This window comes from Gouania willdenowi, chromosome 6, assembly GCF_900634775.1.
Source record: "Gouania willdenowi chromosome 6, fGouWil2.1, whole genome shotgun sequence".
Taxonomy (NCBI): domain Eukaryota; kingdom Metazoa; phylum Chordata; class Actinopteri; order Blenniiformes; family Gobiesocidae; genus Gouania; species Gouania willdenowi.
Window position 1 is genome coordinate 21,960,840 of NC_041049.1, and position 26,919 is coordinate 21,987,758.

The window sequence follows — 26,919 nt, forward strand, 5'->3', positions numbered from 1 at the left end:
GTTCACTTTCAGCTGTTGGAGGAAAATCAGTGGAGTTGGAAAGTCTGATCAGTGACGTGCACGATTTATTTTCAGGTCATCTTGTTATTAAACATCGTGCGTTTCAGTTCTGGAAGGAAGTGTTATTTCATCACTTTTTTTTTTTTTTTTTTTTTGGCTAACATTATTTTACTAGCGCTGACAGGAAGTGTTGACAGAAAATGTGCAAAACAGAGAATTAAAGGTGATATTCGTTGCTCTTGAAGAAATCAGTACTATTTATATTATTATTATTATTATTATTATTATTATTATTATTACTGTTTTGGCTTTGTATGAATCTACTCCGAGCTGAATGAATTAAAGCCACAGAACCATTTAACACAGGCATGAATTACCTATAAAGACATGCGTGATACGTCAACTTATGGCCGTGGGTGTTTTGCTCACTATCCCTCACGTTCCTCTCTCCACCCACTCCCTCCTCGTCTCCCTTTGTAAAACACACAAGCGGAGAAGGAGGGTGTGTGTGTGTGTGTGTGTGGGGGGGGGGATGAAGTCAATTATACAACAGACCGGCTCTTAACGTCTCCCTCCTCTCCCTGGTCTTACTACTACAGCTGGTGGCTCCACATGCTCGGCGGAGCTGCCTCTCCTTCACCGGGAACACCGGCTCCAGTCAGCAGGCATGTCGGCAGGCATGTCGGCTGCGGGCTCTGAGTGGACGGCGGAGCGGCCAGCAGCAGGTAACCCCTCACTCTCATGACCACCATTATACTGTTTGTTTGACTTTTTAAAAGTATTTACGCAACTACGTGTATTACTTTTTCACCAGAAGAAGAAGTAGAAAAAACAAAACAAAAACACCGTAGAAAAGTTGTTGACTCATTTTATTCCTCACCGTATCACCGTATTTATTTATTTTTTGTGTTATAAAGGAAAAAAATAGTACGTACTGAAACGATTAAGTGTGTATTTACTTTTAAAGTTTATATAAACAATTTATTGACGTGCACACTCTGTTTGCCCACGCGCTACACACAAACCTCTAACCGGCAACCGGTAAAGAGCAGCGCGCGTGCCTGTGTTCGGTTCATTCAATCATTCTTGCATTGCGTGCTCGTGCTCGAGGCCCGACAGTACCTGCGAGGTTTGGGAAAGGAATGCCCGCGAACACACGCGGAATAACGTCACTGTAGTCATGACAACCGGTATACGAACGTTGCAAATTATAATTATTTTCTTAATTATTTTATTGTAATTTTTTTTCTATTTTTTTTCTCTATTTATATATATATATATATATTTAAAAAAAAAAATGTATTTTAATTTTTAATTTTTTTTATTTATTTTCATTATTTATTTATTTTATTTTATATATATTTTTTATTGAACGTTATTAATAGTATGCTTTTTTCCTTCATATTTACTTCAGTGGGTTGTGCCGACGTCATTTCCGCCTCTGTCTAGCCTTCACCCGGAACTCACGTGCGGCTGCGAGAGGCCGTTCCCCAGTGCACTGTGTTCGCACGCTCCGTTGAAAAGTGGGTCAGTAGATCAGTGAAGCAGCAGCGCGTGCATCGACCAGCAGGGGGCGCCACGCCCACCCTGCAGCTCCTCATAGGAACACAGGCAGGCACGTGAGGAATGTGAACTCTGCCCGAAACACTTTCTGTTTAAATGTTTATATTTTTTAAACCAAATAATGCGAGTCTAAATCAATAAGACCCTGAAGTCTTTTAATGGAACACACACTCCTGGTTAAAGGAAGCAGCAGCAGCAGGCTTTAAATCACATGGATAAACAATCATGTGATTTTAATTTAAACTGTTTAAATGCTATAATTAACTGCACAAATAAGCCTTTTCACACGCTGGAACTGCGCATGCGCGACCTGGGTGGGGTTTTAGGTCGAGAGGTATAAAAATGTGAACAAGCTCGTTCACTATGTTGATATTTCCAACCTAGCAGTGTTTGGCATTTTATTCCAGCGATCTTTAGTGTTTTAATAGTGTTTATATTATTAATATTACACATATTCAGACTGCTCATGTCACTTACGGCCGATCCGAGGACTTATAAAAACCGATGAGAGGGCAGTCCCCCTCTCTTCCACACAGGTGTCCCCAGGTTGACAAAAACACCAACTACCTGGGTCTCCAGTAGGCGGAGTTAGGACTCAACTTGGGGAATGATGCACATATCTTTAAAAACCAATGAGAGAAGCCGTATCAAAGTGACAGAGCACCTCTGCTTCCTACTTCTGTATTTTCTCTATGTACCTTTATTGTTGGTAGTTTTTTTAATTTTAATTTTTTGACTTTTGTAGTTGTTTTAACAACTGTAAAGCATCTTGGACTTTTTGAAAAGTGCTTATAATTAAAATGTATCATTATTAGTGATGGTAAAGTGAGATTTCCTCGTGTGAAAGGGACAGTATGAGTTCTCACTATGAAAAGGTAAATTTACGAGGTCCACCGTTCACTAACCAGGTCCATGATTATTTTTATTAAGCTATTATTTTACAAATCTGAAGGGAGTGAACAAGATGGACAGGGCTATAAGTGAAACAGCACTGTTAACTGATTGATCACTGTTTAAAAAGTCAGGAAAAACCTCAATTTTTAGCTCGTGTGCAGCATTAGCTTTAGCAGCTAACTCTGCATTTCTCTTGGAGACCGATACCACGTTTCCGCAATTTTTTTCTCCAAATAATCAAATCAAATCTAAATCTCTGCCAGACTCACTGTTTACACCGTCAGCTATGGCGAGTTCATCCCTCTTGACCTTTGACCTCATGTGTGGGAACTGAACCAGAGCGAGAGTGAAAAGGCTTATTGCAACATCGCTTAAAGTTATTAAAACACATATTACTTAATGTAAAATTTCATTCAAATTACTTGAGAATAAATTGATTTATCAGGTCTTTATCTGCTTAAATAACACATTTAGGTGGATTAAAACCATTTCGTCCCATCTTTTTTTCCTAAAAATTAAAGCATAGTTTAATAATATTAGCCATAGTGTTATCATTCTAATGGTTAACTATTCTAGCACATATATGATGTATTCGCTGTTAAAAACTCAACAACTTAAAATATGAATCGCCTGGTTATTTAGGATATTAATTAGGACTCACAGACTACTAAAATAAAGCAGCTTAAAGGCGAAATGTTAATGATCCGGTGGAATAGGTTTGAAAGTTGTTCTGATACAGAAACATGTAAGAAATAAGTTGTGTTATTCTTCCATCCTTATTAATTTTACAATAGAATTAGATATTGGTGACAAATAGGATACTATTGAAGTGAATTTTCATGCATAACATTGAGGTTTTCATCCCAGTTTAAGTGGGATAATTAAATGTATTATTCACACAGTGTAATAGGGTATTTGTATAATACCATAATATTCTTTTATATTTGTATGTGTATTTGCACTTGTTCTCTAATCCTGATTATTCATATTTAATCCTTATTCTTGTATAAATCTGATCATTATCATGGTCTCTTTGTTTACCTTTTACTCTTTTAGTTTTACTTTTGTTATAATTTCTATAATGTGTAACCACTGGAACAAAAGTAATTTCTGTCTGGGATTATTAATGTATTTCTGATTATAGTTAATCCAGAAATAATTGACCTGTAGTATTTCTTATTTTCTAATCCATACCATGAACCTAATGCTTTCTGTTGTACAGTATGTGCCCTTGAGTGTGTATTGACGCTTAATAAACATCTCATGCTACAGAACACGATTAGATCCTAAACACTTGAGTTGTTCTTTCTGATTTTGGGCTTGTTGGCATTGCAGCTCAGCAAACCAGAAATAACTTCCAACTGTGAACTGGAAATGCTGGTTTTTAAGTCCTGTCTTCATTGTTTGTCATTTTCTTGGTTCCATTCATCTTGTGACTGTAACGTCTATTCCCATAGTTCTGTGCTTCCTTTGAAGCCTTTCTGCGCTAAGTGTTTCTTCCTATTCTGTCTTTGTTTTGAGTCTCTGTTGCTAAGTAACAGCCTGGTGTGTTTTAATATCTCTTTAGTGTTGATCTGTGTGATTGCACGGTGACGGTTCATATTTTTCTGATGCCTCATTGTGTTCAGACGTCCCACGCCTCACACATTAGTGGATCATCTCTTTGTAGTCATTGGCTCTTTTTCTCACATATGTTTGGCTTTGATGTTTTGTCTTGGTCTGTGCTTCTGTTTCCCTTTGTTGTTGATGATGACCTATTTCTGCATTTACGTTTGCCAAAATGAGTGTGTTTTTAAACTAGTTTTATTTCTATATATTTGTTTGTCCTGATTTATATATGAAGTATTTCCATTGTTATTGTGTGTTTTCATTTTAACCATTTTCTACTAGTAAATATACACTACTAGTGTGTATATTTATGCCTGAAATTGTACTCTACTTAATTTGAACTTGTGGGACTTTTATATTTATTGCGTGCATTTTTTTACCCTCGGCCAACTTCGGCCGAAGAAGGGTATTGTCATCAGTTCGCCGTCCGTCTGTCTGTCTGTGTGTGTGTGTAGCGTGGTGTAGGTCTTTTAATGCAATACCCACCAACCATTCTCACACCAAAACATTGGTAATAATGGGGGGATTCCAGGTAATGGAAAAAAAATTACGGTTGGACAATTTTTGGTGAAAAAACAGCGTTTTTGAGGTTTTTGAAAAACACTTTTGTCATGGGCTGATTTTAAAGAAGGTAAAGAGGTGGACCATTGATGCCTTGGTGTAAGGTGACATTCACTCAGGGCTTTAGATTAGTGGTAACATTTTTCCGATCTGATCATTTTTGGCGAAAAAATGGCATTTAAAAAAAAAAAAGTCTTATTTTTGGACTGTGATGTTTTATGTAGGTGTAAATCTGAATTCATGACCCAGCAACAACTCATGCAACAAAACATTGGTACTAATATGGGGATTCTAGGTAATGAAGAACATTTTCCAGTTGGACAATTTTTGGTGAAAAAACAGCATTTTTGGAACAAAACTTTGTCATGGACTGATTTTAAAGAAGGAAAGTAGGTGGACCAGGATTTTTCAAATGTCAGGCTGAGGGTTTTCAAGTTTTAGTGCTTGTAAGTAATTTTGTGTCAATTTAAAGGTTTATTTGACTTTTGTGTGTTGAGTTGTGTCTTTATCTAGTTGTAGTTTGTCTCTCTTTTGAATAATTTTCTGACTGATTGCCTGTGCTTCTATTAAAGCCGCAGAGTTTCTGTTATTCGCCCACATTGGAGCTGTACGTGTTGGACTAATATCTGCAGAGACCATGACCTCACTGGTGTCTCAATAAATAAATCGAGTTTTTGCGCTCACGATGCCGCATTCGAAAAACTACATTAGTGAATTTTTTTATCTTCAGAAACTCTGGGTCACTAAGGATTATTTTCTCACCTACATAAAGCCTTTATTCTTTAAAAATAACCAGGTTACAAGCTTTTAAAATCTTCATATTAAAAATGAAAAGTTTCCTGATGAAACTGAAAAGCTGAAAAAAAACGTGTTTGTTTTCTGACTAAAATATCATGCACTGCACACTTTGCCTTTTGGTTTTCCGGAAATATTGAATTTTTGCTCATTTAAGTTCGACCGTTTAGAAAGTATGACTTTTTTATTTATTTTAATTATGTTTTGAAAAACATCTACAATAAACAGCTGACATAAAAAAAATGTATTTACATGTATTTACATCAAAATTACATTATAAAAGTGCAGACTGGTTATACAACGTCCCAAAGAACTGTTAACTTGCTTTTTATTTTTAAAAAAAGAATCTATATCCATATAAACACACATACATGTATATTTATACAACACAAGTATTCTCTCTCTCTCTCTCAAAAAAAAAAAAACATCACTCAGGTCAGGCAGCAAGTAATGAAAATAAAATAAAATAAACACACACAGACACAACACCCTGGGATTTTCAGATGCAGAAAGTGTGATTTTTAATTATTTATACGTGTGTTTGATCTTTAAAGTGTAGTTAACATACTTCTCCAGGAGGATGTGGGACAGTATGGCTTTTCTCAACATGTTCCATAATGTTTTCCGTTTACATCAATGTCGCAATTGAGAGTTTGAGACATCTGACTAGGAAGTAGGTCACTGTTAAAGCATTATATAAAGCTTTGGTAAGACGATGGCCCAAAACCCATTTGCCCTCACGTGCCTGTGTTCAACCCACAAATAACCAGAGCAGAGATGAAGGTTTGGCGCCACCTAGCGGCCACTTTTATCCACTGCACCCAGAGTTGTCCTGGAAACAGATGAAGAATGTGTGTGTTTCTGCTGTCCAGCTCAGAGGAAGGCTTTTTCGGGGTCATCCTCCAGCATTCTTGACTGACATCACATCTTTTCACACCTATTCTCACTGCTTTGTTCAAGTCAAGCCTCCCCGATCGCACATAATTCCAATTTTTGAAAACCAATGTGACAATCGTTCCATGTTGACAATTCCTGTTATTTTTTAAACAACAATTTATACACATTTTATGAAAAGAAAAGAAATCCAGGCCATTATTTTCTAAGTGACCTACAGGTTTTTAAGTGTTTGCATGGGTTTCCTGTAGGGTCAGTTACGATGATATCTGTGTAATTGACAATTAAATAATTGTAATTGTAACTCTTGCTGTTGTAATCATAATTGAATTCAGATAATTAATGACTTAATTGTAATTGACATGGAACCTCTATAAAAAAATGTCAATTACAATTTCATTAAATGCAAACCTGGGGAACCATGTTACAGTTCTATGGCTTACACACATGTAGTTTACTGTACAGTTGACCTTTTATATATGTATAGTTGTATTTATATTATGCTTAATAAATGTGGCTTGTATAATATATGTTGTTTGTATAACTGGAGCGGTAACTAAAATAATTTCCCCCTGGGATTATTAAAGTATTTATGATTCTGATACTGATGAATAATTAAATATATATTTCATATTAAGTTTACCTGTCAGTTTTCTTTAGAATCTTTTTACCCTTTAAAAATAATTTAATCAAGACGTATACTGACAGAAAAAAGGTCTCAGACGCCCACACCAAAAATATTAATGCCAATATTTTAATTGATTAGGAAGCATAACAAGGTAACCAAGTGATTAAAAACAAATTGAATGATAGATAATATTTTTTTATGTACTTTACAACTTTACACCAGAAAGCTAACACAAGAGGAAGGTTACGTTTGATGGGGTTATTTATTTCAGACTCAGTCATTGTGATTAATTGGAATTGAACTTTAGTAATTGAGAACACAATTGTAGTTGACTTTCAGAGAGAAATGATAATTGTAATTTGAACTGTAATTGAAAAAAATATGCTGGTCAACGTAATCATAATTGAGTTGTTTAGGGCTGGGTGATATTGCCTAAAAAAAAAAAATTCAGATTTTCGATTTTTTTGTTTTTAATGTACTTAAAAATAAATGCAGACATCAAACATATTGTCAAAAGTGCAACTTTATTGCTATGATTGTCCTCAAGAGTTAAAATGCATTGAACAATCCCAAAATAAACAGTAAATGAGGCTCTGTTATTCAACAATTTCAAGCTTTAACTCAGGTTTAAGCAAAAGTGCAACAGCGCCTTCACAGTAGCTTCAATTTTCTGATTAAGAAATCCGATACTACATATTTTATAACATTACAATTAAAAAATAATAATAAACTCTTCCCCTAGCATCTCAGCATAATGTGAATAAAACATTAAACATGCCTGTTGCACACATATAGCCTACTCAAAGGGTAAACACATGTAAACAAAGACGGGACTGCGGTAACCCACAAGGACGGAACGCGAAAAAGTCCAAAAAAACTGTGGTGGGAAAAAAGAAAAGAAAAACTTTTTAAAAAAAACTCAAATTTGCAAAATAAAAATACTTTTTATCTAGAAATTCGAGAAATCGATTTAATCATTTTTTTTTTTGCCCAGCCTTAGTTGTAATTGAACTTGGTGTTATTGTAAATAAAAACTGTAATTGACCCCAACCCTGCCTATGGGTGATCCAGTTTCCCTATCATCACTGAATACATGGTTATGAGCGAATTAGTTGTTTACTTTATGACTGGTTATTCATTTCATTGTAAGTTTCTGCCTCACAACAAAAGGTCAATGGTTATTTTTACAGCTGGGAAACAGGACATGATGTTTATTTTATTTTCAGACAATTTTATTTATTTAATGTAAAACTCTTGCACTGATTAGACTAGGGCTTTTCAACCTTGTGGTCGTCTTGAAATAAAATGGGGTCACCTGAAATGTCTAGTAATAACAACATATTTAAAAATTAAATGAAATGTTTATGTTTTTAGTTATTTTAAATGTTATTTATTTGTTATTTTGCTCAGTTAAAATACTTATTTCAAGGATTCAAGGATTTTTATTTGAATTACGTGACAAAATGAATAAATAGAGTAAAAAAAAATAATAGTATAAAAGCATAAAAATAAAAATGGAGAAAAAAACATGAATGTAAATAGAATATATACAAAAAAATACAAATATCATCTTTCATCAACATTTTCTGCCCTGCAGTTTTCATTCATGTATTCAACTGTGCAGTTATTGTTTCGCTCAATGCCGCTTCAGTCACCACGAGCGTGTGTGTGTGTGTGTGTGTGTGTCAGACCCCGTGGAGGAGGAGGAAAGGCCAGGCCAGGCTGGCTCATCGCTGCCAGCTGTCGAGCTGCCAAGAAAACGAAAAGGAGACTTGGAGACGAGGTCAGTCATTATCCGTGTACCCTTCGTTCTTTGGTTATTCTGTTTTAAAAACCAAATCAAAATAACAAATAAACAGTGTGGTTATTTTGTTCTACTGATTCAAAACCAAAACAGTGTCACGGCAAATTTACGGATGTCCTCATTTTAAACAGTGATTTGATGATTTGTGCTCTGTGTTGAATGATGAGGTCTAGACGAAAGCGTGATGATTTTATAAAAAAGGATGTAATTGAAAGTACAAAAAGGTCTTCCATCCTGCGCAAGCTAATGGAAGAAAAGCAAAGAGCAGTATATTAACAGTGCTAGAATACCCCACGCCCCTCGGAAGAGACTTGGAGAATGAGGAAGACTATGGAAGATGTGGATGTAATGGGAGGAAGGCAGGCACCACTGTTTATCTTTAGTGTGGCCTTGACAGGGCGGCTGGATGTGTTTGTGACTTTGTGTGTGAGTTTGTAATCTTTCCCTTTCCCAGAGGAGAAGAAAGAAAAACACATAGAAAAATCACATCTTGTTATATATATCATATATTAATAATGAATATGATATATTAATTTTGCCATATGAACAGAAATACAAAAAAACCAAAAACCAGATAAGCAGCATGTTTCTTTTTTTTTTTTAACTCGTTCTGTTTGTGAGATATTTTGATATTTACGGGGAAATTAGAGCGAGAACTGAAGTCTGCTGCACCTGGTCTCCTTCCCCTGGTCCTGAACCAGGTCTCCTCACACAGTAGGACTGCTTAGGATTTATTTCATCAGTTTTCTGGTCCTGCTCCTGTTTTCATTCAATGTGTGGATGTTTTAGCTCATGAAATGCTGCTCACGTTTATGTTTTGTTTAGCGGTGTTACGGTCCAAATAGCATCCAAATAAACTGGTGACTGACTATCAAACGTGAGGCTGGTGTGAGGAACAATAGATGTTAGAACTTCTACCATTTGACACTTTTGCAAAAACAATTACATCTTTTTTGAGGGCAGTAAAAATGGAACACATATGGAAGTTGATCACAGGAAACGAGGAGCACCAGTAGATGTTTTATGTAAGATTCATTTTTTGGTTTTGGTTTTGATTTATTTTTGATTTATTTATGTATTAATAGTGTTTCAATTCACCAGTTCACCAGTAATGTGACTTAATAATAATAATAATGGCTTGGATTTATATAGCGCTTTCTTCGAGGAGACTCAAAGCGCGTTACAGAAACCATTATTCATTCACTCACACAGTCACAGTAAGCTACAATGTAGCCACAGCTGCCCTGTGGCAGACTGACAGAGGCGGGGTTGCCATTTCGTGCCTACGGCCCCTCTGACCACCACCACCAACATACATGCACAATTCATACTCACTCATACAAGGCCTTGCCCAAGGACACAACGACAATGACCCGGTTAGAGCGGGATTTGATCCCCCAACCCTTCGGTCACTGGACAACCCACTCTACTACTGAGCCACAGTCGACTTACGTGTTGCTCCTTTTTCACCCGTGAACAAAAGTCTGCCCAGTCACCAGTTTGTCTGGATACTATTTGAACCGTAACACTGTTTGGTAAAGTTGGCAGATATTCACAGATTCAGACTTCCAGCATCAAGAACTCTTTAACAAAACGTCATCGACGCACAAATAACACCTCTGCCATCAGTGTGAGGTGAACAACATGACACAAGATCACTTTTTATCAAACGCAGCAAACGTCCGTCTGTGGGTCGCTCTGTGTGGTGAGATTAAAATATGAAGCTCTCGTCGAAGTTTCCCCGTAAATATCCAAACATCACACAAACAGAACCAGATTTAATTTTAAACAGAAAAACGATGCTGATTTCTGTTTTGGTTTTAAATCAGGAAAACAAAATAACCGCACTTTTTTATTTGTTATTTTGATTTTGTTTTAAAAACGCAATAACCAAAGAATGAAGGGTACACGGATTAGTCAGACACCCACAATGTGTGTGTGCGTGTGTGTGTGTTCACTTTTACAGTCAGAACAGCGACTTCCCAATGGACGATGAGCTCAACAGGTATGTTTGGTTTTTTTTTTTTCTGCATTTACAAACAACTCTTCAGGTAGAACCCTAGAAACAACTTGGAAATGGAATCTCTTTTTTCAGATCAGAAGGAGAAGAACAGCAAATCAAAGTAAAATGCTTCAGGTAATTTCTATTCTTGGTCAAATGACTCTGCCATCTGCTTCCTAATAATCATTTACACTGGATTGGTTTCATTTAGCTGCTTTTTATTGATCACGGGCACTTTTGAAACTCTAAATTAGCTGCATTATTAGCAATTGCATGTAGAGCAGGGGTGTCAAACTCATTTTAGGTCAGGGGCCAAATACGAACCAGTTTGACATTAAGGGGCCGCATATTTTAGGTGGGAAAAGAGCAACTCAACATTAATGTTCCTTGGTTTGCACTTCCACGTATAAAATATATATAAATATAGTATGTGATTTCATCAGTTCCTGCAGGATCTTCACTTTAATTTCCCTGATTTTGGAATTTGGGGAAATTTTGTGGAATAAATTTAGGAAAATTTGCCAGATTTTGGAGAAATTAAGAGTTCTTTCAACAGTTTGAGATTAAAAATGATTGTCGTCATACGATATAAGAACTAAAAAACTGAGCTCTGCAAATATTGTGGATTTAAATGATTTTTTGTATCTGAAGGGGCTGAGACAGGGGTGGACTGGGACAAAAATGTAGCCCTGGGATTTTATTATTATTTTTCATTATTATTCCCCCAGAAAACTTTAAAAGGGGGAAACTTTTTAACCCCGTTGTACCTACGGTATATCCTTTGGCCATTTTGCTACTTCCTTTGTCCCATTTTTGCCCCTTTTGACACTTTTCATATAAATAATAAATCAATCAATACAACTTGTTTCCTCTTTTCATTCTACATTTTTGCCCTTTTTCACTATTGTTTGCCACATTGTTTGCAATATTTTGCTCATTAAAGCTACCTTGGTTCCTCTTTATTTGCCTATTTTTTGGCCACTCGTGACCTGCTTTTGGCTCATTTTAGCCACTTTTTACGTTTCTCTTTGCCACTTTTGGATCATTTTTGGCCACCTGTTACCATGTCTGCCTCCACTCGCTCATCAAAATAAAAAATGTGGCGGACCGGACTGGCCCACTTCGGGTCGATGGCCCACTAGAATGATGCCCTGTATGCCAGTCCACCCCTGGGATGAGATTTCTACAGCTGAATTAGTTTATAATTTACAAAATGTTTCATTTTTTTCTATCATTTGGCCCCCGGGCCTTGAGTTTGACACATGTGATGTAGAGGCTTTGTATATAACTCACTGTTGCACAGGAAGCCTCACCGGGACATTGAAAGGCAACGTAGAGAGAAAATGAACAGCCTCATAGATGAGCTGTCTGCCATGATCCCCGCCTGTCAACCCATGGCTCGGAAACTTGACAAACTCACTGTGCTGCGGAAGGCCGTGCAGCACCTAAAAGCCCTCAAAGGTTACCAGGTGACCCACAAAGGCATTATGTTTTTTATAATTAGTTTTTAGTTTAATCCTAATAGTGCAACATCTGTTTATTTTCCAGCTGGACGAGCAGCGGCTTTTCAGAGAGCAGCCGTAAGCCTTCCATCCTGCCACACGATGACCTCAGACACCTTCTGCTCAGGGTACAACACTTAGTTTGTTTCATACCCTACAACCTAGGTTCCCAAAGTGGGGTGTGGGTACCCCCAGGGGTTCACAAATTGTCATACAGCAGTTTACCTCATTTTAGTTCAGGGGTCAAATATGGAGCGGTTTGATCTCAAGTGGGCCACATATTTATGGGGGAAATGAATGCGGTAATTTCAACATTATTGTGCCCTTGTTTGCGCTTCTACGTATACATAAAATACAAAATATTAAAAATGTCTGCCATGATGCGATTTAAGCACAGGGAAAAACGTGAGCCCCCTGCAAATAGTTTCATTTACACAATGATTCATGTGTTCTCTGACATTTTTACTTTCTCCTGCGGGCCGAATTTAACGCTCTGAAGGGCCGCATTTTGGCCCCCGGGCCTTGAGCTTGACACGTGTCATAAGGGGAAAGTGAAAACAATTTAAAAACAGTATGACAACATTGTTCAACTACTATAAAAAATAGACCAGCAGTCGGCATGTTTTGTCACAAATTACACTTTGGCCTTTGTAAGACTGCCCTCTAGTGGTCAAAAAAGCAAAAAAAATATGGGCGCTAGTGTGGAAATGGATTTTCAGCTTTGACAAACACGAAAACAAAATACAGGAATAGCAATTGCAATTAAATACATTAATTTATATTAATTGCAAAATTGTGACCATCACCAACCCTCCTTAAGGAAGGGTAAGCCAAGCTTTATTAAAGGGGAGGATATAATATAAAAAGAGAAGGGAGGGCATTGTTACACCTACAGTAGGTGGGGGGAAGGCAACAGGGAAGAGGGAGTCAGGGTAGGAAAACAGGTAAGGGGTGGAGACCAACATTCTCTCAACCTCAACCTCCTTATTAAAGTTGTAGTGAGTTGTATTTCACAGTTTCAGGCTGACGAATATGTTATATTACTGATATTTGTTCAATCAACAAATGTCTGGTCGAAAATAAAATAGATTGTTTCCCACTCAAAATGCCAGTAAGCTAATTTATTAAGTGATGATGTTTTCTTGTGTGCTAACAGATTATTTATTCTTTTAAATCATTATATATTATTCCTCAACTGGATAGGTAAAATTCAAAAACAACGTTCACTGTAGGGCTACACTGTATATGACATTACATTATTGTGTGTTTTTTTTTAGGTGTGCAGGAGTAGGGGGTACATGGTTTCAGGTTAAATGGGGTAAAGGGGTACGGGGACTGTGAAAGGTTTGTGAATCACTGCCTTAGAACATTCCTCTCTGTCTGTGCGGTGACGTGGATCATCATTGTCTCTCCATCAGGCTGCAGAGGGTTTCCTCTTAGTTGTCAGTTGTGACCGTGCGAAAATTCTGTTCATCTCAGAGTCCGTCTCCAAGATCCTCAACACCAGTCAGGTGATACGTCACACACACACACACACACACACACACACACACACACACACACACACACACATGCGTGCGTGTGCAGTGTTACAGCTTGAAATTGTCAACCTGAACGTTTAACGCACACTAAATATCAATTTTGTGCATTACAATTGTTGTATATCATAGAATATATTTACTTACATTTTTAGTCATGTGCATAACATGTTAGTAGAATAATAAGGCCACAATATTGATAATTCCATTAATGCAGTTTTTTGTCAACGGGTGGAAAAGATGTTGGATGAGCATGTACAGTGTCTGAAATAGGCTTATGTTGGAAATAGATTCATCAATGTTTCCTCGTACCCCTGGTTGGGAACCACTGCGCTAGAAGACGAGGCAGATGTAAAATGACATGCTCTACCTAAATAAAAAAGGTGGTATGTTAGTGGTTTCTTTACATGAAATGGTGAACTGGCTCCAGCTGAACCTCCAAATACTGTCACACGTCACTTTTAGTTTGTACTCACATTTGATTGGCTACAAAAACAATGGTGCATTCCAGTGAACTGTTTTTACTGCACGTTCCTATGATTGTAGTTCAAACCATGACAATCCAAATCCTCACGTGGATCAGTGCATGTGACCCCAATGCCAACTCACCCTGAATAGGAACCAGAAGGTCAGAAAATGGTTAAATGAGCACTGCTAACTAGTGGCCTTTTATGGAACTGACAGTAAAGGTTTCTTGCATTTCCACGTCCATATTTCCAATCAAAATATCAAATGTGCACTAGACCAAACGTTTCAATGCGAATTTGCGCATCTAAGATATGTAGATGGATGATAGTGAACGATGGGAGTTGGCTCCTGATTGCTGACTAATCGGTTTTAGTTTTTCAGCCACAGTGATTGGTCAGTGACTCAATATGTGAAGTATGGGCTCCATTTTTATAGCACACTCTTTGACGTAAAGTATACAAATAAAGAAATAAATACTAAATATATGAATACATCAAATGAAACTTGATCTACTTTGTGTTTTATTTTAAATAGTGTATTTTGTACAGATAATTTAGTAATGATTAATGTGAGGTACAAAATACATAAATCTGAGGAGCTTAAGTTGGAATCTGCTTTTAATAAGGAGCTAAAAGTCCCATCACTAATGTATTAGAAATCACTAAATACAGGCTGAACCAGTGAGAAACAAACATGCCTGTACATCCCTATGTTCTACTGTTATGGAAATACAGTTTAAACAGGAGAGTGATGATGATGATGATGATGATGATGATGACGACAACATTCCATAGGGTAACAGAATGCTCAGTGCTTTAAAGTAGTAACTGATTTAAGTGCTTCAAAAGATGCTTTTGACGTTTTTATGTAGTAGTTCATTTACTTTTCAGTCATTTCATTACAAACCTTCATATTTTCTGAAGCTTTAAAGAGCAAACATTTAGTTGTGTCGTTTCTTTTCCATTGAAATTAAAGCTCGTGTCATGTTATCTATGCATCCCTCTGTTCTGTTCCCCCTGATAGGTGGATATTGAATTCATGGATTTAAAAAAAAAAAAAAAGTGAGCACCAAGTAACAACCCTAGGTGCTCTCATGAGTTCTGGACAACCCAGTCTCACTCCCAACATGTCACATATCAACTTTCTGGAATGACCCTTGGCCCCAAGGGTACCCCTTTGGTGTCATTATGTGACACTAAGACTCAGTTAGCTTTTCAAAATAAGACCTCTAACCCTAAACCTAACCTAACCTTAACCCTAATCATAAGTTCTGGGTACATTTCTCACTCAAAATGTCATAAAAACAATTGTTTCCACCATAGGTACCCTCCCGAACGTCGATATGTGACGAGTAGGAAGTGAGAATGTGTTGTTCTGGACCACAATAGTTATGTTTACCCCAGTCTGTAGTGGACGTTATTGATTGTTGTTTGCACATGTTATTGAAAATGAAAGCAAGACATTCCAGCAGTTTACTCCCACGTAAACAGGGTCTCAACCACAGGGCTGTTGACTAAAAGGTTTCCTGGTAGCTGGCCAATCAGAGGATTTGGTTTTGAGGAAGGGGAGGGGCCCTGGTGACACTAAATCATTAAGAATAAAACTCCAACATTACCGTATTAGAATTGTATCAGAAATGTGTCAAGAAACGTCTTGAAACGTCTTGATTCAATGATTAAATCACATTACAATGAATTACAATGTCATTACATGTCAATTAAGTGTAAAAACCTCTGCACATAATCACGCTTGACCATGTTGACAGTAGTTCCTTTTTTTTTTTTTTTTTTTTTTTTTACATTTGAATCCCTTAGCACTCTCTTTAGGTAATGCTTGTTGCACTACACTTTAACATAAAAATGAAAAATAGGATTTATTAGCATGTTTTAAAATAGCCAAATAAGCATTTTCTGCTCTAGGTTAATTTGACAAAATAAAAGCAAGATGTTTCATATGATGAGGCAATGTTAAGTCATTCCTTTCAAATAAATCTAAGCAAAATTTGCGATTTTCTTTTTCTAATCATGACTTTGTAATCATCTGCATCCACACGCGCTGTTTGTTTTTAGTTTTGTGGTGAGAGAGGGAAGAGGATTATGTGGCATGCAGGAGGAAAGCCTCCTGTCACAGATAACCCCACGTCTGGAAAAGCAACAGCATGTGTTAAATGGAAGGCTTACCGCCATGACTGGGTTCCCAGTGTGATGATTGGTTACAGTCACACTCACTGCATGCAGAGGCATTGGCTTCCAAATACAATAAGGCCCAAATAGAGCTGAAAACAGAGACTTCTGCTGCTTGCATTCACAGTTGGAGTTGACCGGGCAGAGCTTGTTCGACTTCATTCACCACAAAGACATCAACAAAGTCAAAGAACAGCTTTCATCTTCTGAGATGTATCCTCCCCAGAGGCTCATTGATGCAGCGAGTGAGTGTGATAATAAAGCAAAAAGCCCCACGCTCAAATAGAAAGAAAACACATCTATTGCCCCTCTCTCTGTTTGTGCGTGTGTGTGTGTGTGCGTGTGTGTAGCTGGGGTTCAGCTGCTGGTGGACAATCCCGTCAGTCCGTCACACATGTCAACTGGAGCTCGGCGTTCCTTTTTCTGTCGCATGAAACACAGCCGGATGGCAGGGAAGCACGAGGACAAGCTCTCACTGCCCAGCACTTTCAAAAAGAAAGGTAAGTCCACCTTCTATCCTAAACATATCATTTGCTCAAAAAAAATGTAAAAGGTCAAAATAATTGCAGCTTAAAAGTTTGTCTTGATCTCACTGTTTATTATCCCCCGTCACAAAGTGCGGACGGACGACGTAGGTTTGAGCTCCGATAGGATAACCAAATTTGGTGTGTGGCTTCAGGGTATCAATACCTTGATGGAGTTGGAAAATGAGAAGCGCGCAATTATTTTTTCCGGAGTTATTGTCCTTGTGCCGTTTTTTTTACTCCGTTCGAGGTATCTTGAAAGGGGACAGCTTTTCTAGGATAACCAAATTTGGTGTGTGGCTTCAGGGTATCAATACCTTGATGGAGTTCGAAAATGAGAAGTGCGCAATAATTTTTCCGGAGTTATTGCACTTGTTCCGTTTTTTTTACTCTGTTCGAGGTATCTTCAAAGGGGACAGCTTTTCTTAGAAACTGTTTAAGATAGTTAGTAATTTTATATTGTGATGTGGTAATATTTTCTTATGTATCTGAGGAAAGGGATACTTTCTAAGTTCTTAGATTTAGGACATTTAGGAAAAGGTTGTGAGTTATAATGAGAACCAATCTGGTGGGGAATTTGACGACAATGTCTTTTTGTTGACATTGTCAGAAAAGATTTGGGCATTGCATTGTGGGATGTGGAGTCCCATTGACTAATGCATAGAAGGGTATTTACTTCATTATTACTGTGGAGATTCTAAATTGACTGTAGGAGAAAGTCTTCAGTGAAGTGGTGCAGGGGTTAAAGGTTTCTTCATACAGCACCCGTCTGTCATCTGATAGTTTTACTCCTCAAGCACATGCCAGGCTTTCTAGCATGAATCAACAACCAATGCTAATCGGTTAACAAGCATTTAACCGCGGCGTCAGATCTGTCAGAAATGTCTCATAGTCACTGTGTCCTCTGAACTCTTTCTGCTTCCCTGTTTACAGCTCATTATCAGCAACTTTCAGAATTAGCCTGAAACCAAAGGTACGAGTTGAATAAATAAGATGAATAAGATAAGATAATCCTTTATTAATCTTGCAATGGATAAATTTAGTGTTACAGCAGCAAAGCATGATAGCAGGAGAAAACTCACTCGGTGCAAAATTTGATTAGATAAAACATTTTAAAAAATCAAATAAATAATATGCATCAAAAATAGTTGAAAAGAGCCATTAACATCAACATGTAAGTCTGTATACACTGTGTGAACACTATCATGCACACAGTGCATATAAGGATGGACATGTTATTGCACAAGTGGCACCATAAATTATTAATGCAATGCAAATCAAATCAAAAATAAAAATACACATAAGGTCAGGTGGCGATGACATTTTATGACATTATTATTGCACAAGAGGTTGGAGTGAGTTTTCCGGTTTGCGATCTGCTGGGAGCAGATTTGGTTAAACAGATGTTAGGGTGGATGTATAAAGTGTATTCCACCTTTTCTCAGCAAGACTTTTATTAATTTGACATTTTTAGAACTAAAATTATGATTTTTCTGAGTATATACTGTATGGAATAGTAAACATTTTAAGGTCTTTGATGGTTCTCGGTCAACCAGGTCATGTTAATTCACACTATCTACGACACACCAGATTGTATCTTTATCGTGAGCCCATTATAGTATAGTATTGTGAACTCAGTGCTTCGTCCCACCCCTACTAAAGGATACTTAATGTCTGATGACTCAGGCAGATTGTTGTTGAGTTGTCTGAAGAGTGAAGAGATGTGCATCGATTAGAATAATTGCACAGTGTATCCCAGCCTTAAGATACCAGAATAATTCCATTCAAAACACATAGTAATGAAATCCCGTGTCGTGTTCAACCTCGAAACGTGTGTTTGTCTCCCCCCACAGACACGTACAGGTACTGCACTCTGCACTGCACAGGATACATGCGTAGTTGGCCCAGCAGCCAGCTGGAGTCTGAAGCAGACTCTGAAAAAGATGCTTCGAGCCTTACCTGCCTGGTGATGGTGTGTCGCCCCCATGCACATGTTTCCAACCAGCTTTCCAAAGACCTCAACGTTAAGCCCATCAAATTCATCACCCGCTGTGCCATCGACGGCAAGTTCACTTTTGTAGATCAACAGTGAGTTTCCGGTTTCCTTTTGCCTTCTTTCTTTTTCATATTTCGATCGTGGTTCAAAAATGTGTTTTCCATAATGGGTCCACTGAGAAAGGAATGGCAGAGGCATGTGGCGCTCTGACAGTGAAAGCATTTACAGTTTTGTCACTAGAGATAATCCTTTGTGTCTTTGCCATTGTTTCTCAGAAGGAGCCGTGCATCTTGATGGCATCCTTTCATTTGTTGGGAAGTAATTTCACATCACAGAGTGTATCAGTTATTGTCCCAACATTAGCAGGTCATTTGTGCTGTATTTACATTCAGCCAAAGACAGACAGACACATGGTAAAAGGCGGAGTATCTAAACGCTCTGTCCTTCCTCTTTTTTCCCCCAGAGCCACAACTGTCATTGGTTTTCTGCCACAGGAAGTCCTCGGCACCTCATGTTATGAGTATTTCCACCAAGACGACCTGAGGCACCTGGCAGAGAAACACAGGCAAGGTGATGGAGAAAGAACAAAGCTGCAGCTGCATTTACCTCCATGATCAAAAGATGACATTTATGTGTTGTTCTGGTTCAATTCAATATATACAGTATATATATGTACATATTATGCATACCTGTCAAGTTTTGGATTTGAAAATAAGGGACATTTTCTCGATAAATCGCCCAGCCCTAATTCCTAAATTATAAAACAGCCTAAATAAAAACATAAATGTGTATATGAAGCACATGTGGTTATTTAATATACTTTCAGTTTATTTAAAAGTCAAAGCATTGAATATTTACTGTTAATTTCACATTGCTTGTCTTTAAGTTAAAGATTAACATTTTATTTTCATTAGATATTTTCTTTTAATTTCTCATGCTCACTCATGTGGTTCTCTGGTATTCACTAATGACTTATTAGACACGTTTGTTACAGACTTTACATTCTTTAACACTTTTTGAAAGCAGTGTATATTTATGGAGCTTTTGATTAGCTGTTCATGGTGACTTACGTCGTTCCTTCCGCTGTGGTAGGCGTTAAAATATAGTTAAAATATCTAATGTGTTGTTTCCGGGTTTTTTGCCGCACTAATCTCGCGAGAACTGCCACCAAGCCAGTGACGGCGTTCAGTTTAGTAAGACATCTTTTAATTATTATTACATTAAAATACAGGATATTTACGGGGAAAATACTAATACGGGACGATGGCGGGAAAGACGGGTAAAATACGGGAGTTTCCTGGCCAAAACGGGATACTTGACAGGTATGATTATGCTTAACCTCTTCTAGAATACAAATGCAACATGGAAAATTTCAAAACTCTGGAGTCCTTTAAAATCCATGCAAGTTATGGCTCATTTACACCAAACCTGCCAAAAACATCAGGTTTATATACTCAATATATGGTGGACGCACATCCCGCACCTCCTGTGCGGCGCGTTTTGAAGCTTTTCACGCGGCTGACGCTGCGCGTTTGGAGATTTCAAGCTTTTGATGCCGTGCCTCCAACGCGGCCATCGCTAGAGTTGGGATTGTTGAACTGAACTGCATCGAAAGTAAGAAATCTTATCTAACGCAGGCAGCCCTGCATTCAAGTTATCTTTAAGGTATTTAGAAAAACCAAAATGAATGCACAACCTAAAACACAAAGGTTGAACAACATAGTGCCTTGATAGTGACTTGACGATGTGAAAAGTTGAACAGAAAAAAGCAACTGATCTCACGTTTACCATTCAGTTAATTTTCTCTGCTATTTTCAAATATTCAATGACGTGCATCTGATTGATTATTTTACTAGTCAGCTCTTTGTGATGGTGTACGTGTCTGATGTTTCTACAGTTCTTCAGAGCAAAGAGAAGGTTGAGACTCGGTGCTACAGGTTCAAAACCAAACACGGACCCTACATTTCACTCCAAAGCCAGTGGTTTAGTTTCAGAAACCCATGGACCAAAGAAGTCGAGTTTATTGTGTGTGCAAACAGGGTCATCCAGTGAGTACTTATATTTATTAATACTATTTGTGAAAACTGAAGCTGCCAAATTGTGTTTTCACCATCTAAACACACATGCATACTTTGATCAACAGGGGTCCTACTTATACGAAGGACGAGGAGGAGGCCAGCAGCTCTAAATCCCTTTCTGGTGACAAACACATTTTGTGTCTTAACTGTGAACTGATGTGAGCATTTGTATGATTTTGATTTCATCTTCTCTGACAGACGACTCAAAGCAAATCCCTGCGATCCCTGGCCTCGCCACTATGATCTTTGCTGGCAGCATAGGGACACAGATTGCAAACGAGCTGATGGATCACAGGTGTGCACTCTGACCTCTGCTGCTTTACAAGGAAATGAGACTTAATAATAAAGATTGTTTGAGGGATAAGAATACTTCAAGATTATAGTATCTTTAAATTAAGGACTGTCTAACCCAGAGTTTTTTTAATGAATGTGTTGGAATATTGCATATGTGCATTATAATCCCTTTATGCCTGGTGTTGAATGTTATTCATTTGATATAAAACAAAGAACTGTTCAAATGACTGGAGGATAGCCAGTTATGTAAGCCAGCACTAGGGCTGGGCGATATGGAACAAAACTTACATCTCAATATTTATTCTCAAAATGACCATATATACGATATAAATCTCAATATTTTTTTAATCAATAAAGTCTTATGAGAAAGACAATTCTGGGTTAGATTTGCCACACAGACACATTTATTAACAAACAGTTGATCAATATGTGCCACTTTTGGCTTTTTCTCCTCAAAGGGGCAGCACGTGTGAGTGAGTTCTGTAGTGGGACATGTTTAGGGGAAGGTCAGAAATCCAAACTGTGCTTTTTCATGTTGTTCTGAGACGTAAAGAAAGCAGCAACTCCTAAAATGAGTATTCTAATACAAATTAAGATATAAAATAAAAATATAATGATGTAGGCAATATTCTAATTTTCTATATCGCAAAAATAGAAATCTCAATATATCTTGAATCTCGATATATTGCCCAGGGCCTGCACCTATCTTGACCAATCAGATGACTGAAAACTAGATTCAGGAAAAAGCTCTGCCTCTCCAGCAGGAAGTTGTGCCGTTGATCTCACCGACCTTTTCCTGTTCGTCTCACCAAGATCAGCTGTCGGCACAACAATGCTGTAGCAATAAAAGCAGGTGGAAAGATGTGTACTTATAAGAATTCAAACATTCAATGTTTTGCCTGTTCTTCAGGGTCAATTCCTCTCCCTCAAGTGGAGCTTCCAGTCCTTTTGGCTTCGCCCAGGAGAAAAATCTGCTGGTTTCCCCTCCAACCAGCAAGAGTGTAAGTGATGCTTTTAGGTATGTTGGTGCATCTTTAAGGCACGCATGGAGTTACATTATTTCCCAACTTTCTCATTGATTTAAATACTTTAATTATATATATTGTCATATTATTGTTACAGTGGTCTATGTTGTATTGGTTTCCTGTAACTGTAGCCCAAATGCTGTGATACCATTCATTTAAAGTGTAATTCAACTATTTTCTGCTGAAAACAAATGTATTTGGATGAAGTAGAACTGTTGATTGACTAAAATTGCAAAAGTATTTTACCTGGTTATTACAATTACATTTTGCTATTGGCTGAGATCGAGGCCAATGACATTTTGGTGGCTTCTTACATCACAAAGTACCACTGTTGGCCCCACCCCTCCTATAACAACTAGCACTTGTCCACTGACTGACTGGGGCTGCTGTCAGGAGTAGTATTCAGCTGCAGCCCTGGAGCGGAAGCCCCTGATGGGACAACAAGCCTCTGGCTGGGCAGAAGTCCTCTTTGTGACGTATAATACCAGTAACCCTATTCACTGTTCTGGAAACTTTGCTATACTTACCTAACTTTTTAACTAACCCTAACCGCTACCGCCTCCACTTCCTGGCTAAATTTGAGGTTTGTCGCATTGTCAGAGGCACTTCCGTCCAGCCAGAGGCTTGTTGTCCTGTCAGGGGCTTCCGCTCCGGGACTGCTGCTGGATACTATTGGCTGTCAGAGAGTGTTCTGGGCGTGTCTAAACTGCTCCAGGAGCCCCACCCATAATGAAGGCATTTTTGGGGTTTAGTTACTGTTTAAATGTAAGGACAGTGTGTGTGGCAGCAGCTTGTGTTCCTAGTTCTATTTTAAGCAGTGAGGGAGATTAAAAAAGCCTGTGCTACAGTTTAATACTACTGGTATTTGGCAGGAATCCAGCCAAGAGGAATCAGCAGGCACTTCATCACAGATCCATTCTCAGTCCGACTTCAGGACGGCAGTCGGTGCCACCAGTGCAGCTACTGGGATTTCAGGTACTCTTGGCACAGTCCCTTTCTTCTGCTGAGTCTCTGATGAATACAAATCCTATAAATTGATCTTTTTTATGAAGTTGTAAAGCTGAGTTTCAAAAATGCATGCTTTGCTGAAGAGAAATGATCAACGTTGTGTGTCTGTGTGTAACTCAGGTGATTCCTCCCAGTTGGAGTTGGACAGTATGGTGGTCCCTGGTCTGAGCAGCTTTAGCAACGACGAGTCAGCCATGGCGGTCATTATGAGCCTGTTGGAGAACGATGTCAACATGGGTACACATGGGTCTGAGGGCTTGGAGGATTTACACTGGCCTTTTTAGAGAGTATTTCTCTCTCTTGTTTCACTTCTTGCCAATTGCTGAGAACTTTGCCATTCACAGATATTTTATCTTGGTGATGACAGCCTGGCCTTGCACAAATGAACCCACTAGACCCGGCGCAAAAGCCGAACGTCGCGACTACGATGGCCGAGTAGAAGTTTGGGTTCATAGGAGACTTTGACGGTGGTTACCTTTGAGTGTTTGCTGGAAGGAAAGTGAGGTTAAGGTCCCCCTGGAGACTTAAGTGACTAAGTGTCTACTTTAGTGACATGTCAGTGCCCTCAAAGGGACCAAAGAGATTGACCTCAGTGACCATGGTCTGGGGGAGGATCAGAGCCCTGCCAGGCTAAAGCTGCTAAAGACACTCCTCCATGGACCATTGGGTCCTCAGTGGGCACTGACAGAACAGGTCAGGATGAGGAGGAATCCCAACCCAGAGGACAGAGGTTTGTGTCATATTAGTGTTGAAGAAGGTTAACAGGCGTAACCACTACAAAAATCTCCCTCTACTCGATCAGCTGTTGGGACTTTCATTCCCTGTTAGATATTTAAACCAGCAAAGCAGCACACACCAGCAGGGTGAGTTCAAACATGTCCCAGTTTCAATACACTGTAGTGCTGGAGTTAAAGGTATAAAGGAGGATTTTCCCGAAGTTTATAAAAGAAACGCCCTCTCCACTTTTTGAAAAAATGCACATGCGCAACACTCTACATGCTCTCAAGCGGGAACGCCTACTAAACGTGTGAGAGAGAGAGCGTGCACGAGCCCGGTGCGTGACTTGTGCCAGGGCTCGCATCGCTAATCATAGCTTACATTAGGATAAACTTCTCTGCTAATAACTACGAGGTGGATTATTGTCAAATCAGAATCAAACACATACCAGTTAGTGATTCTTCCTCTTTTAAACACTTGGAAGTGCGCATGCACAGCAAGCGAAAACTAGCTAGGGACCAGCACGTACGACGGCCTTACTGTACGTAAACCTATCACCAGAATGATTGACAGTTAGGACGACCAAGAGTCTTGATGATTCACCTGCAATTTGAAGCCAAAATAACATCCTCCACAATACCGTTAAGATCTTGAAATGTAAGATACAAGCCTCATCCTGGATTAAATGACTTGATATGAACTTTGTAAATTCTCCTTCACACCGACACTGTCAGCAGCACTTTAGTTGGAGAACCAGAACCGCTTTCATTAACAAAAGTCTAATAATTACCATGGAAACCTAAGGTCTCTCTCCACTAGTGTTATCTACGTGCAAAGGTCTTTTTTAAACTATGAACTCCTGAATTCCACAATTCTTACAGTTGTGTAGCATTTGTCCACTTTCTCTTAACTTAACAATATGGTCCCTGACTGTGCACGTGGTGCACCTGATGGTGTGGACGCAGACTTAGATGTTGCCAAACGAATGCACTTCATCAGGAATTAATCCTGATGAATTAATCTGATGTAATTTATCAAACCTATTCTTGGGGCTGCTACTTTCTTATTATGAGTGGATTTAAAATGATCTAAAACCAGGCTTTATTATGATAGACAGACAGGTACAGTGATTGCAACCATAATGTGGACACTGGTTAATAAAAGTAACTCCAATAAAACAAACAAATAATCAAAGTAAAGTATGTAATTTATTTTAAAAACATATGAAGGAAGATGTGGTTTCTAGACAATATTTTAATCTTAATATTTTCACACTTAAAAAACAAAGTCAACTAGGGTTACAAAGGAATGCAAAACATTTGGTCAATATCCACAGGGAATTTTCAAAATTCTACATTTTTCATGGGAAATATTTATTGGTGTTAACCGGAAAAGAGGAGTCATGTTAAATAACTGTCGTATCCGAACGTAAATATTAGCATCCTTGTAAAAATATTGCAATCAAAAAAACTGAAGATTTTAACCAGGGTTGCAAAAGTCTGGAAAAGTTGGAAACTTTACATGGGAATTAAAGGTCATTTTCAGAATTGAAGGTTGGCCCTTAACAGGAATGTTAAATATAGTTTGTAAAATGTATTTTATAACATCATCTGAAGCATCAGTTATTTGAAATCACATTACAATAAATTATTTTCATGACAACTTTATATGTGTGAGTATTCCCAAAATTCCTGATCTTAAATTTCATGGAAATATACCAGAAATCTTCCGCCCCTTTGCAACCCTAATCTCAGAATTGGCTGGATTAACACATTAAAATCTATTTAGGATCACAATCAATATATATCTATATATATATCATTATTCTGCAACATTCTCTTCAGCATGTCGCTTCAATGAACTGACTGTTGTTATTAAACCTTTACTTGAGTAGTCCTTGGAAAAGTAGTTACTGTACATTTATAATGGTGAGAACACATTTATTGGGACGATGTTTTATGTTGAATTTTATTTAAACAAATGTAATGAAAAAAAGCCATTGTGCTAACTAAAAAGCGTTGGCAATTTAAGAATGAAAAGGAAGAGCGTTGACATATCATACTGTACTAATAGATGACAATATTAGTGTTGTCTTCTTTAAATACTTTAGCGTTTTCTCTGTGTTTGCATCAGCAGGTAGATGGTTTGTGAATGTTCACCACAGCAGCCTCTGTAAAAAAAACAGCAGCAGTCAGTTGGAACTCATCATCAGTAATGAAAGGTAGATTTGAAGAATCCTCACCAACATTGTCCATGATCTCATTTTTCCACCTCAGGTAACATGTTTAGGAATAGGAACGTCAGACATTGAGTGAAGCAGCCTGTGGACTGGGCTGCAGCGTGGGTTCTGTTTACCCGTTGAACGTCTATGATGGACTTGCCTTGAACAGATAATGTTTTCTAACAATGTTACGTGATGAGTTGCTTTGAGCGTGTGGACATTTTAACTGGACACTGAGGCAAACTCAACATGGCCAATGAATGTCAAAGTGTATGTGATTGTTGGTGTAACTGCTGTAACTAAGAATGGAGGCGAAGGGCAGTAAAATGTGTTTTTAGAAAAAAAAAAAATTCCTTGCATTTTGTATCTTTTAGCTAAAACACCTTAAAGCTGCTGGGGATGATGATCATTTTTTTAAACCAGTGATTCTCAAACCTTTTTCAAACCCCTTTCTCTTATTTCTGAATTCAAGTACTCTACCCCCTTTGTGCGACTACAACATTTTGCTTAGAAAACTATTTAAAACCAACTTAGCATAATGATGGAATGAATTAGTGATAGCACAATGTTTAAATAATCAAATTTTGTAAATAAGTGGAAAGAAACAGTACTTAAT

At 38.0% G+C, this 26,919-nt stretch overlaps 1 protein-coding gene across 1 annotated transcript; it reads left to right on the forward strand.

The window, feature by feature from the left end:
• Window positions 1–565: 565 nt before the first annotated feature.
• LOC114465804 (protein cycle-like) lies at window positions 566–26,662 on the forward strand (the record flags this gene model as incomplete). Its single annotated transcript, XM_028451061.1, has 17 exons — window positions 566–725; window positions 8,633–8,726; window positions 10,714–10,752; window positions 10,843–10,884; window positions 12,053–12,238; window positions 12,307–12,379; window positions 13,670–13,762; window positions 16,568–16,685; window positions 16,791–16,940; window positions 18,818–19,052; window positions 19,424–19,530; window positions 20,858–21,008; window positions 21,104–21,159; window positions 21,237–21,333; window positions 22,243–22,333; window positions 23,230–23,332; window positions 23,486–26,662. Coding segments are annotated over 17 exons (1,959 nt in total), but the record flags the coding sequence as incomplete, so codon positions are not given.
• Window positions 26,663–26,919: the final 257 nt, after the last annotated feature.